The sequence below is a fragment of the Apostichopus japonicus genome, chromosome 5, assembly GCF_037975245.1.
Source record: "Apostichopus japonicus isolate 1M-3 chromosome 5, ASM3797524v1, whole genome shotgun sequence".
Lineage (NCBI taxonomy): Eukaryota > Metazoa > Echinodermata > Holothuroidea > Aspidochirotida > Stichopodidae > Apostichopus > Apostichopus japonicus.
This window is the reverse complement of record NC_092565.1, coordinates 21,163,117-21,184,190: the sequence shown is the minus strand read 5'-3', so window position 1 is coordinate 21,184,190 and position 21,074 is coordinate 21,163,117. Positions and strand designations below refer to the sequence as shown.

The 21,074-nt window shown below is 38.3% G+C and overlaps 2 protein-coding genes across 4 annotated transcripts; one reads left to right on the top strand and one right to left on the bottom strand.

The window, feature by feature from the left end:
* The first annotated feature begins 891 nt into the window (after window positions 1–891).
* LOC139968010 (uncharacterized) lies at window positions 892–6,982 on the top strand. 3 transcript variants are annotated; one of them, XM_071972281.1, is made up of 3 exons: window positions 892–993; window positions 2,617–3,447; window positions 4,713–6,982. In XM_071972281.1, exons 2-3 carry the CDS (start codon window positions 2,784–2,786, stop codon window positions 5,192–5,194), a joined length of 1,146 nt encoding a protein of 381 aa, XP_071828382.1. In that variant the 5' UTR covers window positions 892–993; window positions 2,617–2,783; the 3' UTR covers window positions 5,195–6,982. The 3 variants fall into 3 exon arrangements, with proteins under 3 accessions (XP_071828382.1, XP_071828381.1, XP_071828383.1); XM_071972280.1 differs by having other exon boundaries at window positions 971–1,162; XM_071972282.1 differs by lacking the exon at window positions 892–993 and adding an exon at window positions 1,639–1,810.
* Window positions 6,983–10,281: 3,299 nt separating this feature from the next.
* On the bottom strand, window positions 10,282–19,087 carry LOC139968009 (uncharacterized). Its single transcript, XM_071972279.1, has 5 exons — window positions 18,274–19,087; window positions 17,273–17,705; window positions 16,615–16,775; window positions 15,376–15,640; window positions 10,282–14,759 (listed from the first exon to the last, which is right to left on the bottom strand). Exons 1-5 carry the CDS (start codon window positions 18,586–18,588, stop codon window positions 14,506–14,508), a joined length of 1,428 nt encoding a protein of 475 aa, XP_071828380.1. The 5' UTR covers window positions 18,589–19,087; the 3' UTR covers window positions 10,282–14,505.
* Window positions 19,088–21,074: the final 1,987 nt, after the last annotated feature.

Here is a 21,074-nt window from a genome sequence, read left to right as displayed (position 1 = left end):
CCATCCGACGGACGAAAGTTTATATCCCAGCATCTGACCACTTTCTCAAATAATTAGGTAGGCAAAGATAAACCATTCGACATCACTATAGTGCAGCCCATGACGAACAAAGTTGTTTCGAAACCAAGTGAAGAACAGAAACAAACCCCTTTTCCCAAGTTCACAAACCAGAAATACCAAATCCACGGAAGACTCCGCACATCACCACATCACTGCAGCGATTTTAGAATAGGTCAAGAGAATCTGGCACCTGTCGGAATTTTGATCCGGGAACCTAAGGATTGTGCATATTTAGATTACAATGTGGTCCATAATGAGGTCTAAACACATTATTGTGCTATATACTTTTGTGTTTATATGCGAGGTTAAAAAGGGGGTGTATACCCTCTGAATCCGCGCCGGAGGGCATCCTTGAACCGGAGGAATGGTCTAATTCTTCTTCGACTGAACATAAAAGATCCCCAACCGAAGGCTCTCTTCCCCTCCGACTGAGGAAGGAGGTGCATGGGCCCTGACACTCATGGTGCTCCTGGGCCCTTCCCTTTGTACAAGCAGCTGGAAGAAAGATACAATAGTGTTGTCATCATAGGAATGAATAGACATGGACTGTTGGAACGTGACATATATGTTTTGTATGATTCTATTTAGTTCAATCGTACATTACGGACTGACCTTCGATAATCCATTCCACTGGTCTGTTTTGTGTCCTATATATCCATGGACCGCTCGATAAGTAAGAATAACACGTTAGTATCGTAACAGTACTTTACGATACGCATGGATACCCACGAATCCAAAAAGGATAAGAGAGAGGAAAAATCAATTTCTCTCTTTGAAGTGGTCTTAAGATGGGTCTTGTAATCCTGTATATGTACACACTCAGAGAACACTGTTAGCGTCTGATCTTTTCTTGGTAACTTCAATGAATGAGAATAAATATATTGAGAATGGTTTGTCGACTGCCGTGTTTCTGTAACTGCGGTGAATTATCAGGTATACGTCCTGTGATGGTGATTAACGATCAGTTATACTTCTCAACTGTTTAAATTAGTCATACTCGATATTTTTCTTTCCGTTGAAGTATTTCTTTGAAGAATATGTCCTTTGTGAAAATTCCAAAAGTATGAATGTTTACTCTCTCTCTCTCTCTCTGTAAAAAAAAGTGAGTATGTTTTGTTTTCTACTTTAAGTTGTAGTTGTTCTCGATTTATTTAAATTATGTACAATGAACAACCTATTATTTAATAGTTTCGTTCCAAGTGGCCACTGTGTTGAGTCACAGCTATATATCTTAGTTGAAATGAAATCGTTCCCCTGTTAAGCGGTTACGATTTCAGATCAAGTCAAAGTTTCCAACCTGTTAAACTTCATCCGTGTAGTTCACAGCAAACGGTCAGGTATACTACATTGAAGGTTGTGGTGCACACGCTAAACCATACCCGTAGTCATGACTTCTGAGTTGCCGAGGGGCACCAACAATTTAAGACGGGAAAACTACAATGTACGGAGGGGCACACTACTCGTGCCACCTGCAACTTTCGAAGCTTTTGTATACACTCGATGGCAGCATAGATACGGCAACAGTTGTCCGGCGGGGCCCGAGGGGAGTGCACGACCCTCTATGCCAAGCCTGGATACGGGCCTGCGCAAAAAACTTCATTAATAACCTTGATCCATGTTTAATTCAACAAGTTTGTGAATCACACATAGGACAAGGATGGGACATATTTTGTGGATCTGAATAACAGAAATGTTTATCAAACTTAATGAACTACTGCAGAGTGGGTTAATGTTGTCCGGAGATAGTACAGTAGGTAGCTTTTACAATATACAGGTGCTAACCATTTTCTCTATTTATCTCACAATGAACGAGTTCTGATGGAACATGACAAAAACAATATTTATAGGTGTACGATTGCTATAGGGTTATTATAAGTGTTTAAAATAATGTTGGAATACTTGCCATGTAATTGAAAATAGAAATTCTGGATTCGTGCTTTAATTTAAAGTGCGGGCTATTGTTAAGAAGGCTTCATTGGAAATACCAGCTAAAGTAACAAATGTTGTTTAAAGTGTCAATTTTCTTTCTGAAACACAACACGGTATGAATTTTCATATAGGCTTAAGCAAGAAAGGCGATGATGATTGTTTTGTTTTTATAAAACTTAATTCCGATCTCCACATCATTTAATACTCCTGTTGCTTGTTTACTACTATATAATGTCAAGATGACGTCAAACACTATGTGACACCGTATGCCCTGAATCCTATTAGACTGAAGCTATATAAAGATCACGAATATTTCCAGTCTTAGTGAAATGTTCGAAATCGATTAAGACAAAAAAAAACTGTGCTATTATGATAGTCGCTAATAAGATTTGGAACGTATTCTGCGGAATCAATTGTTTTCGTTTTGCATATTTCCACGGAGCCCGAATTGACCGCCAACCAGGCTATCTCTTCTGGCCCTGCTGGACGGTGTGTCTCCCCCACCACAGCGCCTATTATATGTAATACATCGACCGTTACAAACCATACGGATTTCTTGATATATTCCAATCACGCATATTTAATATCATTTGACCTCAACAAAAGTTTGACTGTTTCTATTTTCAGATCATAGAGTTAACAGCGATGATACAGACTGGCCAATTATATTTTCAAAATTTGGATTTAATTTGTAAGAATGATGGGACGCATACACTCAGCATTCGAGAACAGTAGTATATTCGGTTCTTTGTTTTCAACCATTTTCTCGTGGAAGTGATATATAAGCCTATCCTATGATGACGTCAGGAAGAAAACAAATATTCAAAGACAAAATACCAAACGAGATATTAAACAGTTTACGAGTCAGTGTGTCAGGGAAACGTCTTGTGCGTCAAACATCGCAGGAGTTACCTCCACTGGTGGGTGCGCCCACTAATAACACCACCAACAGATATGCCACTGGAGCCTCTGCAGCTTCACCTCTGCATGGAGCCATCCCCTCTACAAGCGGTACCCATCCAAGCCCAGCAAGAAGTCGACGGAAGCTAAAGATTGGAACGAACATGAAACTTTTCATAAACAGCGATAAAAAAGATGCAAGCCATTCTCTGTCATTTAATAACATCACCCCACCGAGTCCCCCTGTCACCCCTCGTAGATTATCAGAATTATCAGAATGTCCATCTCCCATTTTGTTGCAACGTTGCAGACAAAGGTCTTGTGTTTCTCTCGATGGATCACCGGTGCTACGGCGCAGGATTGATGAAATCAGTCAGCACCCCTCGGGTAGACCAGCCACCCCCAGTGCATCCCCACGAATGAGTCGATCCTTCTCTCTTTGTGGCAACTTAAACGAAATTTCAGAGCGAAAAGAACTCTCGGACGAATTGCAAGAGGAACTGAGTAGGTCGAGAGCTGGATACTTCCGAGCTGACGAGAGTGTTCATAGTGCATCAGGTACGTCTATCTTGGTTATATATATATATATATATATATATATATATATATATATATATATATATATATATGTATATATATATATATATATATATATTTGTACACAAGGGTCCAGTTACTCGTTTGGTAGATTTCTGCTGACATGAAATGAGTTGTGCAGGAAAGCAGTTCTTACATGGTAGCTGGGTACCTGTAAAACAGTTACATTTTTATTATTATTATTATTATTATTACACGAGATTTATATAGCGCCTTATTCAATTAAAAAATTGCTCTAAAGCGCTTTACAGCAAAAGATAAAAAATTTCTTAAAAGTACAAAAAGTTAAAAAGGATAAAAAGTTAAGATTGTATAGAAAAATAGAAATATTAAAACATAATATTTTACAAACCGTTGTAAAAACCGAACAATTGCAAATAACTCGGCAGAAAAAAGAGCCTGTCAAACAGCATGTTTTCCGTTACTCGATGTCGATTTTGGATGAGTCGGTTTCCTGTATCTAATTAATTACGTGACGTAAGGTTTATACCTAACGAATCTAGTGTCAACGTTGATATCAGTAGGACAAATTGAGTTACCTACGTCTTCAGCTTTTTAACCCACCACTTTTCCTTAAAAAAAAAGATAATTAAATACTTCCTTAAATTGCTTCCTATCACACATTCTACAATGGTTCCTAACATGCCTCCTAAATTGATTTCCTATACAATCCTTCCTAAAATGATTTCCTATACAATGCTTCCTAAAGTGCTTCTTGAAGTGTTTCCTAAAATGCTTCCTAATTTTCTTCCTTAAATTGCTTCCTATCACACGTCCTACAATGGTTCCTCAAATGCCTCCTAAATTGATTTCCTATAAAATCCTTCCTAAAAATGATTTCCTATACCATGCTTCCTAAAATGCTTCTTGAAGTGTTTCCTAAAATGCTTCCTAATTTACACTTCTGGTTTTTCCTACCACTGAGCACTCTCTGCTGCTATTGACTTGCTTGCTTGTGTATGCTAGTCAATATCAGCACTCAGCAGAGAGTGCTCAATACTGGAGAAGAGCATTACTATCATACGGTATTACAAGTTACACTGTCATTTGGACAGAGTAACTTGTAAACTGTATGACATTTGTATCCATACATCCATCCATCCATCTATCAATACGCAATTTGATTTAAAGTTATTTTTTAATTTGATTTTCTTCCAGATCCTTCCAGCTATCTATCAATATGCAATTTGATTTAAAGTAATTCTTTTTATTTCATTTTCTTTCAGATCCTTCCGACGAATCACCTTCTAGTATGATGAAAGCTATGTCAGGCCTTCAAGTTGTCACAGAAGAAAATACGGAGGAGGTACACACAGCTAATAGGTACTGTAGACCGCCGATCTTAGACAATGAAACTGGTGAGATATTACGTCACCCAAGTTCGCCCTCTGCAGTTGTGCAGGGAACCAACCTACCAATTGTATTGGATTATAATCACAGTGATGATGCTGATGATGGTGATGATGATGATGATGATGATGATGATGATGATGATGATGATGGTGATGATGGTAATGATGATGATAGTGATGATGATGATGATTTAGCTAACGAAGATGAAGAAGAACAAGGATTGCCAGAATATCAAAAGGCTCCTCTGTCGTCTGAGAGGAAGATCGCGGCTTGGTTACACGGTTTGGATTCACCAAGATCACGTGATGAGTTAGTATCAGGGAATACTACGTTTCCCAGTATTGGTAATCGCTGACCGAGTCTATTCAAGAAGGTTCGACCTACTACTACTACTACTAACTGAAAGACTAGAGAAAAAAACTGGAACATTGACTTACTCTGAAAAATGCATGTTTTTTTTACTATAGCTACAATGTTGAATTTATATTGATATAGGCCTATACCCAGGGTTGTCCAACCTACGGCCCGCGGGCCACAGTCCGGCCCGCCGCAGGGTTGCGTCCGGCCCGCCAGAGATGCTCTACTGTGCGAAATTTTAGTGAGCAGATTTATTGATTTATATAATCAGTCATTCGAACCTTCTGGGTCCAAAAAACTGCATACAGGTCAGTTTGTGTGACACTCTCTCAGTGGAGGGGGGGGGGGCGCGGCTGAACTTTATTCATCTGTTTTATCAGTGCAGTGCTCACATTTTGTTGCCTTGGGCTTCGGGCAAAAAATCGAAAATCGAGCGTAGGGTTCATGCGGCCCCCTCCTTCATCATAATCATTCCATGTGGCCCTCCTCTGCAAAAGGTTGGACAACCCTGGCCTATACATATTAGGCTGCTAGTTTTATACACTTGTAACCATGGTCTGGACTTCGATACAGGGGATGGATTGGATCGGGCAGTGAGGTAGGGGTAGGGTGAAGGCGCCGCCACAATTCCTTCCCGTTTTTCGTTTAGTGGAGTGCCCCACCCCTCCTCTACATTGGAGTCCGTTTCACTGACCTCAGGACCACAACACTTTGTCAAATCCTTGATTCGGCCTTCAGTCCTTCCATAAAGGTCCATGCTACGACCTAAGTCAGTAGGAGAAATTTATCCCCCCCCCCCCCACACACACACAAACACACCTTCGAAATCCTATGCACGTGAGTAACTTTTCCCATCTTTTTAAGGTCTCTTAAATGTTTTATTAATTTATAACCTGTATCCCAGCAGAAACAGTTAAAACACGGCCACATGCTGATCGTAGCCTTTTCGGTTTGGAGCAAAACTCACTAGACAGAGAATGATCAATCTTCAGAATCGGCTGGTACTCTATTCTGAAGCCTATAAGGCCTTAAGGGACCGCGTGCCGATCATATTGCAATAACGTGGGTCGATTTTACTTTTCGAGAACCGGATTTGGCCCCCTGCATGATGGGCCTATTGAGAATCCCTTGGTCTAGGCCAAGAGTTGAGAAACCAGATGGGCATGTGCCTTGTAATAGAAACAAATGGATGACAAAAGACGAACTTTCGATGTTTGTGGATATTTTATTGTAAACATGATATAGATTGAGCGCAGAAGCCATAAAGTTCAACCGCCTGTTACGCAAGATGTTGCCATGGAGACCATTCAACCCTGAAAGCTATATTTTCTATCTGCTGAAACTCATGCTCCAAATAATAACAAAGTCACAACAACTTCAACAGCTTTCTATCTATGAGGTCACAAACTTCGTCGAGTTACCAACCTCTTAAAATGGCGCAGGCAATGGAGTTTTGTGTCCCAGAAATTTAATGCATAGATTTGTTGCTCTGTTTGCTGAATTTTATGATCTTATTCCATCGTTCCTGAATTTCATGAGTTCAAGTAATAGATTATCATTCCAAGAACTGTCATTTTCCCCTTATTTATTGTTGGCGTATGGATCCATGGAACCCGATGTATCCCTGAGACATATATGTTAGGCTATAGCTATAATTAGCTATATTAATATAGCTCCATGTACATGGAGGGTTGTGCCACAAACTACTTTCGTCTATGTGCGTGGTTGAAGGGGAACGGAGGTTGTAAAACCAGTCATCATTATCAAGTCAACATAGAATACAGCGTTCAATGTTACAAATGAGCACTTGTATCTTGTATCAAACTTACGCAGGTGTTTGTACTCTGTATAGGTAGATAGTCTGTATCCAAACAACCCACGCTCGATCCCCACCCACCCCACCCCCCCACAGGTGTTATTCAGAATAAGCAAGAAGGAGTGCTACTAAACTAAAATCAAAGATGAGCTATATATAGTTCACATTCACGAAGTTTAATGGAATTATGGGAATGAAAGAATCTTAGCAAATTTCCTTTTATGACTTACGAAATAATTCATGTCGTGTGTCTGTCTGTATGTTTGTGGATGTGTGAATTATTCCCTCAAATCTTCCAATTTCATTTTCGATTTATACAATATGGGGAGACGTTGGGTGATGTGTGAGTGGATTATTTTAGACGAACTTAAATATCTGTTTTGCCAATAAAGAGATTCATCATCTAACTTCAAATTACCCCCCTCCCATTTTCCCCAAAAAGAAAGAAAAAATACTCCAATATATATAGCCTGCACAGTAAAACTATATACTAATAAGCAATTTGTGATCCGTTAATTTGTCTAGCTAAGATTGCCAATTATTAACTTACGTCAGTTCTACCATAGGCGTACTAGGCGGGGGGCAGGGGGGCAGACTGCCCCCCTAAATTTCCAGAGGACAAGAAATTCGGGCAAAAGTCCTGAAAAATTCGGGCAGCCTAAGAGGAGAAAAAAAAAATTCTCCTCTTAGGCTGCCCGAATTTTTCAGGACTTTTGCCCGAATTTCATATATTTATATAAATATGCAGTAGCTTGCCCGAATTTTTTTTCAAATTTTTGCCCGACAATTCCATGATTTTCTTTATTTAGCATCATGATGCCCGAATATTTCCGTGTAACACCACCGTAAGCGCAGTTCATCTGGGCTACCACGCTTTTTGCACGATCAATTTTTTTCTAACTAGTCAATTGTAGGCTATACCTGGACCAAGGGCGGCGGAACCGGGGGGGGGGGCACAGGGGCGCGTGCCCCCTTTTTTCCTCAGGTTAAAAATGTGCCTTTTTCTACATAAAAATTGAGGTGCCTCAAGTTAGCAAGAGGCCAGGGAACCAGAATGAACACTCGGGAAGGGCCGTTTCCGGCCATCTGAAAAAAAATTCCAGTACGCTCCGCGCCAACCGATGGTGGCGCTCCGCTCAGATAGTCGTACATACAACTTTGCAAATCCTGGCTAAGCCCGTGACTTTTAATGAATTTCTGTGGGTCAAACTCAAAGCTATTTCGAATGGAAAAAATTTGTTAAGATATTAACAAGGAAAAAATCTAATTCGGAAGATTCCTACATTAGCAACTAGCATGATTTCACTTCATTTTGTCTCAAAAGAAAACTTGTTCCTTGTTTCCCAATTTGCGCATTGGATATTGCAGTGCTAGTATGCATATTTCCTTTAGGGGGGGGGGGCGTTGATGGAGTGATGTGTATACACAAATAAGATAATACAATAAGAGTTATAAAGGGTACTAAATATAAGGCTGCATCAGTCCAATCGATTTTCTGCAAAGTGCCCTTTGATGTCGGTGCCCCCCCCCCCAGATTAAAAGTGCTTCCGCCGCCCTTGACCTGGACATCCCCGACATGAGTGTATATAAGAAACATTTTCTTTTTCATGGATTGTTGGGGCGGGGGGGGGGGCTGCCTACAAGCCTAGAAGTACAGGTTCATCATATTCTTTGTTATATTTTATACTTTTTTGTGAGACAAATTGCAGTCTCACCCGACACAGCGACATTATCCCGCCTACGTGTCGTTGAACAATGTATGTTTTTGCGAGAGAGTATTCTCGAGCTTAGATGTGGGTCACAGCTCTGGAGGGGGACAGAATTCCACGCCGTTTCGTTTATCTGTACATTATGTCACAATGTCGAATTTACTGAATCCTAAGAGCAGTGTCAAAAAATGAAGTTTAATAACATATAAACTTCAGTTTTACGTATATATTATACTCCAGATACTAATTATTTGTCGTAATTGGATCTAAATGTAAAGAAAATGACTGCAGTTTACATCATTTTTTGGCTAAGACTACGAGTTGTAGAAAAATGATGACGTCAAACCAAAAAGTTTGGCACGGAGCCATGGCCACAGAAAACGCTTCTGTGCGTATGCATCACGTATAATTCATTGCCGAGTTGACTTTGTTGTGTACGTAATGTCGTATGTCATATACGAACCATCAACAGACAGCAATAGTACTGCATCAACGATACTATACATACTATACCTTTCGATATTCGGTAAAACTACTTGATGTAAACTCTCACTAATATTTCTTATACATTCTTGAAGTATTTCGCTTGAATGTTAGGCGTAGGTTAAGAAAAGAAGTGGCTCTGCGGGACGAAAGCAGTTTTGCTTAAATCACGATATCTTGGCCTATCGGGGTCTGGAATTTAAGGCACAAGTTGTTCTCAATACCGTGCGAGATTCACGAAAGTAGCCTAGCCGTAGCGTTACGTAGTAAGACATAACGTTAACCTTACATTGCAATGTGGCATAGGCTAAGCTACATGGCAACCAGTTCGTCTCCTAAAATGTTTTGGGCGGAACTGAGACAATTGCTCTGACCAGAATCGCCTTATAAAAATTTTGTTTGTCACCCCATTTGAAAACATTGGGTTATGAATGAATATAAATGGACCACTGTCACAATTTATGCTAGGCACGTACCCCGGTAACTAATTCTTGGTCATAGGCCTACTCAGCATGTTACTTGTACCTGTTAGTGTTACTGCCTAGGCTATGAACAGTAAGTTCTAACTCTAAAAATTAAAAGTAATAAGCTCAGTGGCAGTTACGCAAAACCTAGCTAAGATTGGTTTGGGGTGCATCGTGTACACCTAGCAAAATAGCCTAACGTTAGGTAGCCTACAAATATATATGTGTATAACCTTTTTTTTTAATTGCATGATTTGAATCTTGATTACGGCAGTGGTAAACCTGATGTAGACTATGCCTAACAATATAGTTTAGTTTAGTAGAAAAAAGGGATCAGGAGGGACACTCAAGTCCCCATCAAGGACCCTATAGGAGAGAGAAAAATACTGAAGACACAAACCCTCAGACCCGATTACAATGCAAAAAGTGCTTGTCCAAAGCATTCTTAAACCCATTGAAATTACTTGCAAGTACAACTTTCGCAGGCAAACGGTTCCACTCATTTACAACCCTATTAGAAAAAAAGTTATGCCGAATATTAATCCTACTTTGTGACTTTTGGAGTTTAAGACAATGACCTCTGGTACAACTACTATTAACATGAAAAAGTCGGTAAAGGATAAATTGTCAAAACCATACACTATCTTGAAAACCTGAATCAATTCCCCACGTAACCTCCTAAGCTCCAGTGTGGTGAGATTCAACAATTGTAACCGCCTATACTAAGGAACACTCTTTAAGGAACTAATCATTCTAGTAGCTCTCCTCTGGACCTTTTCAAGTACTTCCTTATCCTTAACAAAATATGGGTTCCAAGCCTGCACAGCATATTTCAGATGAGGCCTAACCAACTGCTATATAAAGCCTTACTACGATGTCCTCTTTCAGAAAACTGAAGTTCCTCTTGATCATACCTTAAACCCTATTACCTCTTTTAGCAGCTTCAAGACAATGTTTAGAAGGTTGCAGAGATGAGTCAATGTAGATACCTAGGTCTCTTTCAACAGAGACCTCCTGTTATGTTAGGCCTAATAAAATTGAGGTGGCACTGAAGAAGTCATGGGACAGTAAAGTTGGGAAGGGACTTTCTCTAATACTTTCCCAGATTATTTTCATCATCTCGGATTTGGTTTCCTAAAATTGCAGACGAACATACAATGTACATGTTTACAGGTGAAAAATAAAAGTTATTTCTGCACCTGATATTTGTGTGCGGAAACTGATCAGCGAAAAGTATGGGATGCCGAGAGTAACAGAAACTGTCTAGGCCTACTGTGTAGATTCAAATCGTAGTAAAAATACTACTAAAGACTTAAATTGAAGGGTAATAGCGTATGAAATCAGTGTCACAAGTAAACTAATTCTGGCAGCAGCTGTACTCCCCAAACATAATGATGCATTACAGGATTAGCCTAATGAGTAATGGATGTTGCATTTTTTGTAAGTTACACCAATGAATTATTCATGAGCAGCAAAACAATTTCTCTCCCTGGGATAAGAAATTAGTGAAAATAAAGGTAGCCATCCACCTACTACATTTTCCAAATTCTGTCCTGTATACATTGGTTAATTGAGATTTTGCCATAACCCCATGTTAGAGGCCCACCAGAATATAGCCCAGACTAGGCCTTAAACAGCCACTGGTCCAATTTTGTATGTAGTATGTAATGTTGGTTCAATTTTACCTACTATGTGTACTGTATCACACAGTACTCTGCACCTGTACAATGCAGAATAAACCCCACGCTATGCCTTAAACAGCCACTGGTCCAATTTTTATTTTGGTATGTAATTAATATTGGTTCGTTATTACCTACTGTGTTTACTGTATCAAACAGTACTCTGCATCTATACACTGTGTACAGACACAATGCAATTTGCACATTGTATACATTTGGATGGGTTTTATGGGAGGGCATCTTTCGTACGCAGTTGCCATAATTGACGTAAATCATCATAGTAGCACCGTAGTGGAACTCATATGATCATACGAACGAGTGGGAGGACGTAGTCTTCTGGTTTTTCTGGAGGTAGCTGAGTACTGTGTTAAAATAATAATAAGGTAACTAAATATAGGAGCTTACAAAATATACTGTCCCATTTTTCCCCTTCAAAGTGATGTTACCATTTTTTCTTCTTCTAATTTACCAAATTTTTGGGGAAGTGTAAATTTCTAAAACGTGAGATTATAAAATAAAGAATGTTTAGATGCAACTTGCAAGGCCTCAGAAGTGCCGTTTCCGGCAATCTGAGAGGCATTGTGTGCCAAAAATTTTCTTGTACGCTACGCGCCAACCGATGGTGGCGCTCCGCTTAGATAGTGTCACGGGAACTTTTGGGCACAAAAAGTTCTGCCCCCCCCAAACTGAAATGGTCCCGTACGCCTATGAGTTCTACCATATGATTACGTCAGTGACGCACGTTGCCCAGTTTTGTTTTGGTAAGCAAAATCCCTTTTTATTTAGAAAACGGTAATTAAGATGAAAATCTTGCTTGTTAATGGAGATGGCAGGACTTAGAGAGAAAGGCTTGAGGGGTTTCATTTATTGTTAGTTGATAATGAAAAATTCACTAATCATATATATGTTTATACTTACAAAACACATAACAACTATACTCCTAATTATATGAAATCGAATTGAGTGTCTTTTATTTATCTTGTGAAGAAATGAGCAATTGTTTTCGAGAAATCTACAAATACCACCGAGAATTATTGAGAAAATTTAGAGACTTATAGTTATTTCTAGACTTTCCACGGACACAGCAAAATTTGGGAAAAATATGAAATGGAAATTTTGACATAGTTTTGCTAACAAATCAAAATTATTCATTGTTGTAAAACTCAATATCTTTACTCTTTGGGGGCGGGGGGATCACACTGCTTGGCCAAATTGTTCAACTGGGGGCGGGGGACACATTTCCCTCAGTTTATGTGTTACAAAGGGCTCTGCCATGTTACCTGTTCAGTGGCGCACCCAGGATCTTTCACAAGAGGGAGCCCCGGACACAAGTTACGATATATCGAAATTAGTACCGAAATAGCAGTGCATAGGAAAATACCGTTTAATTGTAAGAAATACATATGCGCGAAGTGTGATAAAGGTTTCCATCATGTAAACATTGTATTTGATCAAAGTAACGTATCAGCTAATATGAATAGTATGAAATAAATCCAGAAGTCTTCAATCCGTTCCTCAGAATTTGTCTTGCTATAGCTTGGTGTATTAATGTATTATAACCTTTAAAAACCTTCAAGTCTTTGAAAAACGCTGGTTCCTTTTTTATTTTATGCGAATAGTAACATTCGCATTTACGAATTTTAGTTGCTACTATTACTTTCACCTTCATAGGACGAACGATAAAAAACATTCACTTTTCTTTATTTGAATTTTTACGTAAGCGAATCTCATTGAAAAGGACAATGTCGTGACTATATATATGTGTTGTTAAGTTTCCCTGGAGATGTTTATCTAAAGAAATTAAAAATAAACTTAGTTCAGTCACTGTAAAGAAGAACGTGGAACGTTATTTAAATTAGGAAATAAATATTTATTACTACTATATATATATTTTTTTAAAGTCATTATCATTGTCGTAAAATAATTCATATAAATATACATAAATTCCGAGAAAATTATAAGTTAGCAACAACGAAAAATCAATCAATAAATAAATAATCAATATATCGAGATGAAAGAATGATCTACCGTGACTTCAACTTCAGGGTATAGACATACGGTTTGTTAAATTTCAGCAAATTTGATGGTTTGTATATTGTTGTACCTTACATAATACGAAGCTCGTTAAACGGATATGCTAGTGTGACACACTATGGAGCACTGCACACTGTTATAGTCGAAAGAAAACCCTCGGTATCTTGTTCCGGAATCGAGATATGGTTGATTGAATGTAACCTATTTTGAGGCTGGCTTAACCTTCCATTATTCCAGGAAGCTGGATCACATTAGGGAGAGGGGGGGGGGGGCTTCCTCACGGTAGATCTTCAATAGCTTGGTCTTATTATGATCTTCTTGTTCATTTGTCCATGCAATGTGATACATTTAGAATATATGCTCATACCTTCTCTGGTCAATGTTCTCTCTATTCAGAATTTCAACAATATATATATATATATATATAGTCTGTAAGTATAATATACATATAAGTATATGTATATATATTCTTCTCTTAACAAGTGATTTTACAATATTGTAAAGAAAAAGAAAAATCAATTTCAGTTCAATGACCATAATGACATCATTCATTTCTGATGTTTCAAGATGCTTTAACAAAATATCACCAAAAAGTATTTTGTATAAAAGAATTTCGAGAAATGTACAATCCAACACAAAACGTAGCTTGAATCAGGGAGTTCTGTTTCAAAATTCTGCTCTAATGCCCCCACCCCCCCCCCCCTTTAAAAATAAGACGTTAGATTGTAGAAAATTATTAAAACAAATATTGTCCTGACCAATGTATGAATTGAGGTAACAAAAGATGGCTGTATCGATTATTTAGGAAAACGAACAGCTCAATTATTGTAAACAATGTAACATTTTTTTCTGCTGCACGATGTGTATATGACTTTGATACAAAAAAATTCTATTACACACAGGTGGCTGTTTTGGATAATTTGAATCAAACTATTCAAATTAAGGTCTCTATTGCTTTCGTCATGCATCTACTAGAAATGATTGGAGCGGTAAAAACACGCACACCCCCCCCCCGTTTTAACGGTGCTGGTTGGGTGGGGAGGAGGAGGGATAGTACAGAACCCGTTTTTATAACTAAAATCAAAGTACGTTTATAACGAATCGGTCACACGAATTTATGTAAATTATATTACACGTACGGCGAGATCTATTGATTTCAGTGAATAAGACGCTCCTTTCCAAGTTGCCCATATAATACCGTCAAGTCCAGGATCGTTTTCACCATCATTATAATAATGACCATTCGGGGATGCTAAACCGCAGTCGGTATACCACCAACCACCACCACCAAATTTGCTTGCGCAGTTGATACCCGAGGTGTCAAGATCCATATCAGACGTCGAAAATGGCACCGACGCTTCTGACGGCATAGAATCACCTGCATGAAAGAATGGTGATTTGAATTATCAGGGATTTCTCCGGTGACAAAAGATGTGAAAGTAATAAAATGAAGGTGAAATAATAACATAACAATGATGATGATGATGATGATGATGATGATGATGATGATGATGATGATGATGATGATGATGATGATGATGATGATGATGATGATGATGATGATGATGCCGATGATGACGATGATGACGATGATGACTACGACGACGACGACGACGACGTAGACGACGACGATGACGATGGCGATGGCGATGACGATGACGATGACGATGACGATGACGATGACGATGACGATGATGATGATGATGATGATGATGATGATGATGATGATGATTTTTAAATGATCACCTTTAAATAATGCTCTTAATTTCTGAAACAATTTCTTTACAAAAGTACCATTTCTATTTCAACAAGTAATGGGCACTTCTATTTTTTTTAAATAAACAATTGCTATAAAAAGCCACTTTGGTGTCACCAACAGGGGAAGGGAAGCACTGGTGAGTGTGGGGGGGTGGAGGATTACATGCCTTCCCTGGTCAATCGGCTACACCGCCCCTGGGTCTGCACCGGGTACCCATTAGTAAAGCAATATTTACCTGCAGTTTGACTCGCGATTGTACCGGTATCCATAGCATATTGCGAGGATGAATCCACAGAGAAGTCATTGTATATGATTGTCCTTTCCACGTTTGACATGTCACTCATGGTCACTTTAAACTGACACGGTGCACTTTTGGGACATAATGAGGCGATTTTATCCAATCCCAACCAAAAGTTACCAGTGAGGTCACCAAAGCCATCCTTGTATTCTTGAAAATTACGGCTAAAAGAAACCGTATCGTCTTGTCTCCTTTGAATCACCTGGTGGCGAAAGAAAAGTTTCGAGATTAAGACAATTTTAAAGTTTAAATGAACGCCGAATCACAACTTCTCCCCTTTGATTTTACACCGCGAAGCCCTAAACAAAAGCCATTAATATGTGACATATGTGGCTTCTATAGTCTGAACCAAACAATCAAACATCAAAGCTATTAATATTTATTCTTTTCACCTACAGGTCTTTTAGTTTGTTGATAAGACTCTTGTTAACAGGTGTGGTGTCGCACTCTCTATTTGCCCGGCAATTAAGTTACGCGCGCAAAAGTGGTTTGCGTTTGAAACATTTGAAATGAGGACTACTATGCATAGTCCATACTTACGTAAAAACAGGAGCCGATCTACAAGAGGGTTAGATGGGGTGTAGTGGAGAGGGTTATCCCCCCCCCTTTTCAAACTTACCAAAAACCAGCCCCTTAGAAAGCATCCGTTGACGGACACCAACTTTTGTTTTATTATTTTTAAAGGGGAAGACTCTCAAACCACGCTAAACGGCCTCAAAGACCCCAAAGTCATAAACTCATGTTCACGCCTTTGTAGTCTCTTCATTGCTTAGAATTTTAACGAATAGTCCCAAATATACATTATTCTCTCTCTACGTTAGATTTTACAACATCAGATTTGCAGGTTTGAATGAACCGCATCAAATGGGGATAAATGCATCTTTCTCTTTCCTATTGAAGTTCAGTGTTACCATACAGACAAGGAAGGGAGAAGGGTGGGGGGGGGGTTGCAATGCAATATATACTGAGCACCGACACAGATGGTGCAAAGAACGTCTGACGCGCCGACGCCAAATGATTGTGGTTCTAATAATATATATTTTCCTTTAGTCTGATGACCCCACAGTGAAAAAAATCACGGTGAGTGAAGGAGGTGGGGGTGGGGGGGGGGTTGGGTGGAGTTTCGGGGAAGGTAAACATTCATATGAACTTCCAAATAAGCGTAGTGTTACTTACAGTCCATCCACCTGAGGCGCTACAGTAAGCTTCAAACGTATCACCTGACGTTGTCTTGATGTAATACACACCATCCAGTTTTGCGGACAAATAATACATCCAACAAGTGTCTATTGCGTACTTTACCGAGGGAATTCCTTCCGTAGTAGGAACAACCATATCTATTCAGGAAAAATGATAAATATATATATGGAAGGAAGAAGCGAAAACAATGTGAAATAAATGTAGATTTCATATTGATAATTTTGATAGTAAGTTATTTTAAAAAGCTTTAAGCGAAGGAGGAGGGGGGGGGTGGTTCAATCTACCACTCTACAGCTGTTGTCCTTTTGTTTCAAAGAACTAATTGAACCTAACAACATGTTACCAAATTTGCAGTGCTTTCGCTTACTCGTACTGGAATGTTAGCATAGTTACTTGTATGCCCTACGGGTACTCCCACTCCCCATCCCCTCCACTGCCACTCATCACCCTCTCCTCCCCCAACTCGTGATATTTGTATTAGCAGTCAGTCTTTGGATGCCAAAGACTGAAGGATTACCGTATATGGATCTCGTCAACTGAGATTCTTTTTAGACCCTTTTACAACCTTTCCAATATAATATCTTTTAACGTTTATTGTTAGTTGCCCATTTCAGGAAATATCCCGTAGACTTGCCTTTTAGCGTCGGATTACTTGTTGTGGCAACCTTTGTAATGCTTGTAGTAGGTTCTGTTGTAGTTTGTGTCGTAGTGGCCTGGATTAAAGCAGTAGTATGTACTGTTGTAGTCTGTGTCGTAGTGACCTCGGACGTAGTAGGTTCTGTTGTAGTCCGCGTCGTAGTGACATCGGACGTAGTTGGTTCTGTTGTAGTCCGCGTCGTAGTGTCGTCGGACGTAATAGGTTCTGTTGTAGTCCGCGTCGTAGTGGCCTCAGACGTAATAGGTTCTGTTGTAGTCCGCGTCGTAGTGACGTCGGACGTAATAGGTTCTGTTGTAGTCCGCGTCGCAGTGACCTCAGTCGAAGTAGGTTCTGTTGTTGGCCGTTTCGTAGTGACCTCGGAAGAAGTATGTTCTTTTGAACTGTAGCGCCTTGCTGATACGCCTGTCACCTAAGTACGCATAATAGAGGTAGAAAAGTAGCATTTTGATCGATCATTATGATTTATACAACACCTTATTATATTCCGGCCATTCGATTGGTCAATTGCTCGTCGATTGCATGCAAAATCCGCTCTATTGCACTCTATGAAAAGAACCATGTGTTATACTTTTTTGATAGCACTTGTTTCAATGGTAAGAGAGCAGAGAAACCTGTTTGTTCAAAACAATCTGTTGCATGAGTGCATTTTACATCCAATTATATCCAAATTTGAAGGTGTTGTATAAAACAAATAATGAATGGTTTTCATTCGTGCAATAGTGCAAATATTATTCGTTGAAAGATGTAATTTGTTCCATTCAACTCGGCTGCGCCTCGTTGAATGGAACATTCCATCTTTCAACTCATGAAATATTTGCACTATTGCACTCATAACCGTTCATTATTTGTATAATATCTATATAATATATATATATATATATATATATATATATATATATATATATATATATATATATAAATGGTTAGATGAAGATATAGATTCACAAATATGATTAAAAAATTGTATGGTATGTTACCTCGTTTTGAAGTTCAAAGTACCAAGCGCCTGCAATGTCGATTTGTAAATCATCAGGGAACCGAGTTGCCGTTGCGTCGTTTAGCTCACAACTTCGGTATGTTGGCGAGAAATTAAACGATGAACATGTCTCCGAGCCAAGGCAAAATCTCCCGCAGTCCAAAATTGACTTAGTTTCGACGGATAAAATAGAATGACCAATTAATCGGGAGCTTTCCCCTCCGTAAAAATACACCGATCTAATGTCTACTGATAAAACTGAAGAAATTAGCAAAACAGCTAAATAAAAAGGACCTTTGAGTTGAAAGTTCTTCATGTTTAAGATATGAGAAGAAAAAAAGCGAAAATGATTTAGAAATAAACCTTTATCATTTCATCCAAATAAAGAAGTTTTGATGAAGGCAACTTAATTCGAATTAAAGTTTGAAGCATTTTGAAGCACCAAAACCAAAGATCAGCAAGTTATTTAAACAATCGCAGTTTCAAAATATTTGTCAATCTGTAATAGCTACAGTCTGCGGTGAAGTGTGTAATTGTTCTCCGCAAACATTTCTTCTAACAATGAGTGAGAAAAGAGGTAAACCTTTATAAATCGTTATCTTCGCGATCGATAAACCTCACTCCTTTCGACGTGAAATGTATCCTTGAAAAGAATGATATGAATAAAATATATATTCAAAGTCAAAACAATCGTCACGGAATTGGTAGGCATATAGTGGTGCATCTAGCTGATATTGGTAGCGGTAACATATTAATAGCAGAGACAGCGAATAGCAATAGTAGTAGCAGTAATGAAAGTAGTAATAGCAGAAGTATTAATACTACAAGTAGTAGTAGTGGTACTGTAGTAGAAGTATTAATACTATCAGTAATAGTAGTGGTAGTACCGGCACTGTAGTAGCAGTATTAGCAGTAATACTACATCTAGTAGTCGTGGTACTGTAGTAGAAGTATTAATACTATCAGTTATAGTAGTAGGAGTGGTACTGTAGTAGAAGTATTAATATTAGCAGTAATACTACATCTAGTAGTAGTGGTACTGTAGTAGAAGTATTAATACTATCAGTTATAGTAGTAGGAGTGGTACTGTAGTAGAAGTATTGATACTAGCAGTTATAGTACTTCTAGTAGTAGTGGTACTGTAGTAGAAGTATTAATATTAGCAGTAATACTACATCTAGTAGTAGTGGTACTGTAGTAGAAGTATTAATACTATCAGTTATAGTAGTAGGAGGAGTGGTACTGTAGTAGAAGTATTGATACTAGCAGTTATAGTACTTCTAGTAGTAGTGGTACTGTAATAGAAGTATTAAACCGGCAGTAGTAGTAGTAGTTTTAATAGTAATAGTAGTAGTAGTAGTAGTGGTACTGTAGTAGAAGTATTAAACCGGCAGAAGTAGTATTAGTTTTAATTATAATAGTATTAGGAGAAGTGGTGCTGTAGTAGAAGTATTAATACTAGCAGTTATAGTACTTCTAGTAGTAGTAGTACTGTAGTAGAAGTATTAAACCGGCATAAGTAGTATTAGTTTTAATTATAATAGTATTAGGAGAAGTGGTGCTGTAGTAGAAGTATTAATACTAGCAGTAATAGTAGTAGTAGTGGTACTGTAGTAGAAGTATTAAACCGGCAAAAGTAGTATTAGTTTTAATTATAATAGTAGTAGGAGGAGTGGTGCTGTTGTAGAAGTATTAATACTAGCAGTAATAGTACTTCTAGTATAGTAGTGGTACTGTTACAGAAGTATTAAAACTATCAGTAATAGTACATCTAGTAGTAGTGGTACTGTAGAAGAAGTATTAAACCGGCAGTAGTATAGTAGTTTTTACTAGAGATAGTACTAGTAGTAGTATACTAGTAGTAAAGGTAGCATTAGTAGTAGTATAAGTATTATGAGAATTAGTAGTAGTAGTGATGGTGGTTGTTATAGTAGTAATTGTTTGGAGTGGCTGAATTTATATTGATATAAAACGATATATATATATATATATTGCTCAGGCAACACAAAATTGAACCGTTCATGCATTTACCATTCCTAATTACAGGTAATACATCAATTATGCCATCCAGGTGTCTTTTTCATAAGCTACATAGTAACGCACGATTATAATATACAGTTTAAATCAAACATTTCTCAATCAGACGAAGGAAAGCAAAATCAATTCTATACGTATCACGCTTCACCGATCTTTTATGAAGGATACATTATTTTGAAAGAAATCGTTTGCTACATATACCATCGATGAAGACAGATTTAGTACAATTGCGCAGTACGTGTTCACAGCGGATCGTTTTTAATGACGTCATTTATTGAAAACAAAAGAGCAAATCTAATCTAAATAACATTGAATGAATGCGCAATAATAATCTTTTCATCACTAATTTCTACTAACTGATGTGGTTCCTCCCCTTCTTGAAAGTTCACAACCTCCGGAAGGAAAGAAAAAAGGGAGAGGGAAGCTGATTGAAGAAAATTGACCAAAGAAATTTTCATATTTTATAGTCAAGGTAAAGGTGATAAAGTCCAAGGCTCATTCAACGTAATGTCTAATTTATTCTCCCCACCCCCCCCCCCCCCCCAATAAAAAGGTAAAGTTTGTAAAAGATAAAGTTTATTGATTTCTTCGGTCTGTTTCTTAATGTCAAAGAAATCCATACGTCAGAAATGTAACTTTAATTAAAGAGAAGAAAATATAGACAAAGCTTCATATTGGATGCAAAAATGAGCATATTTTGTTAATCGATAAACATAATATTACGGAGAATCGTTAGTCGATACGATCACATTCTCTTGTCTAATA

Bases quoted from the DNA above. Each gene is read 5' to 3' on its own strand.
- LOC139968009 (XM_071972279.1), bottom strand. From the start codon at position 18,588: ATGAAGAACTTTCAACTCAAAGGTCCTTTTTATTTAGCTGTTTTGCTA. The intron at 16,776-17,272 runs GCAAGTCTACGG...TTTCCTGAATAG, and splicing joins AAGTAATCCGACGCTAAAAG to ATATGGTTGTTCCTACTACG. The intron at 15,641-16,614 runs GTAAGTAACACT...TTTCGCCACCAG, and splicing joins GCGCCTCAGGTGGATGGACT to GTGATTCAAAGGAGACAAGA.
- LOC139968010 (XM_071972281.1), top strand. From the start codon at position 2,784: ATGATGACGTCAGGAAGAAAACAAATATTCAAAGACAAAATACCAAAC. The intron at 3,448-4,712 runs GTACGTCTATCT...ATTTTCTTTCAG, and splicing joins GAGTGTTCATAGTGCATCAG to ATCCTTCCGACGAATCACCT.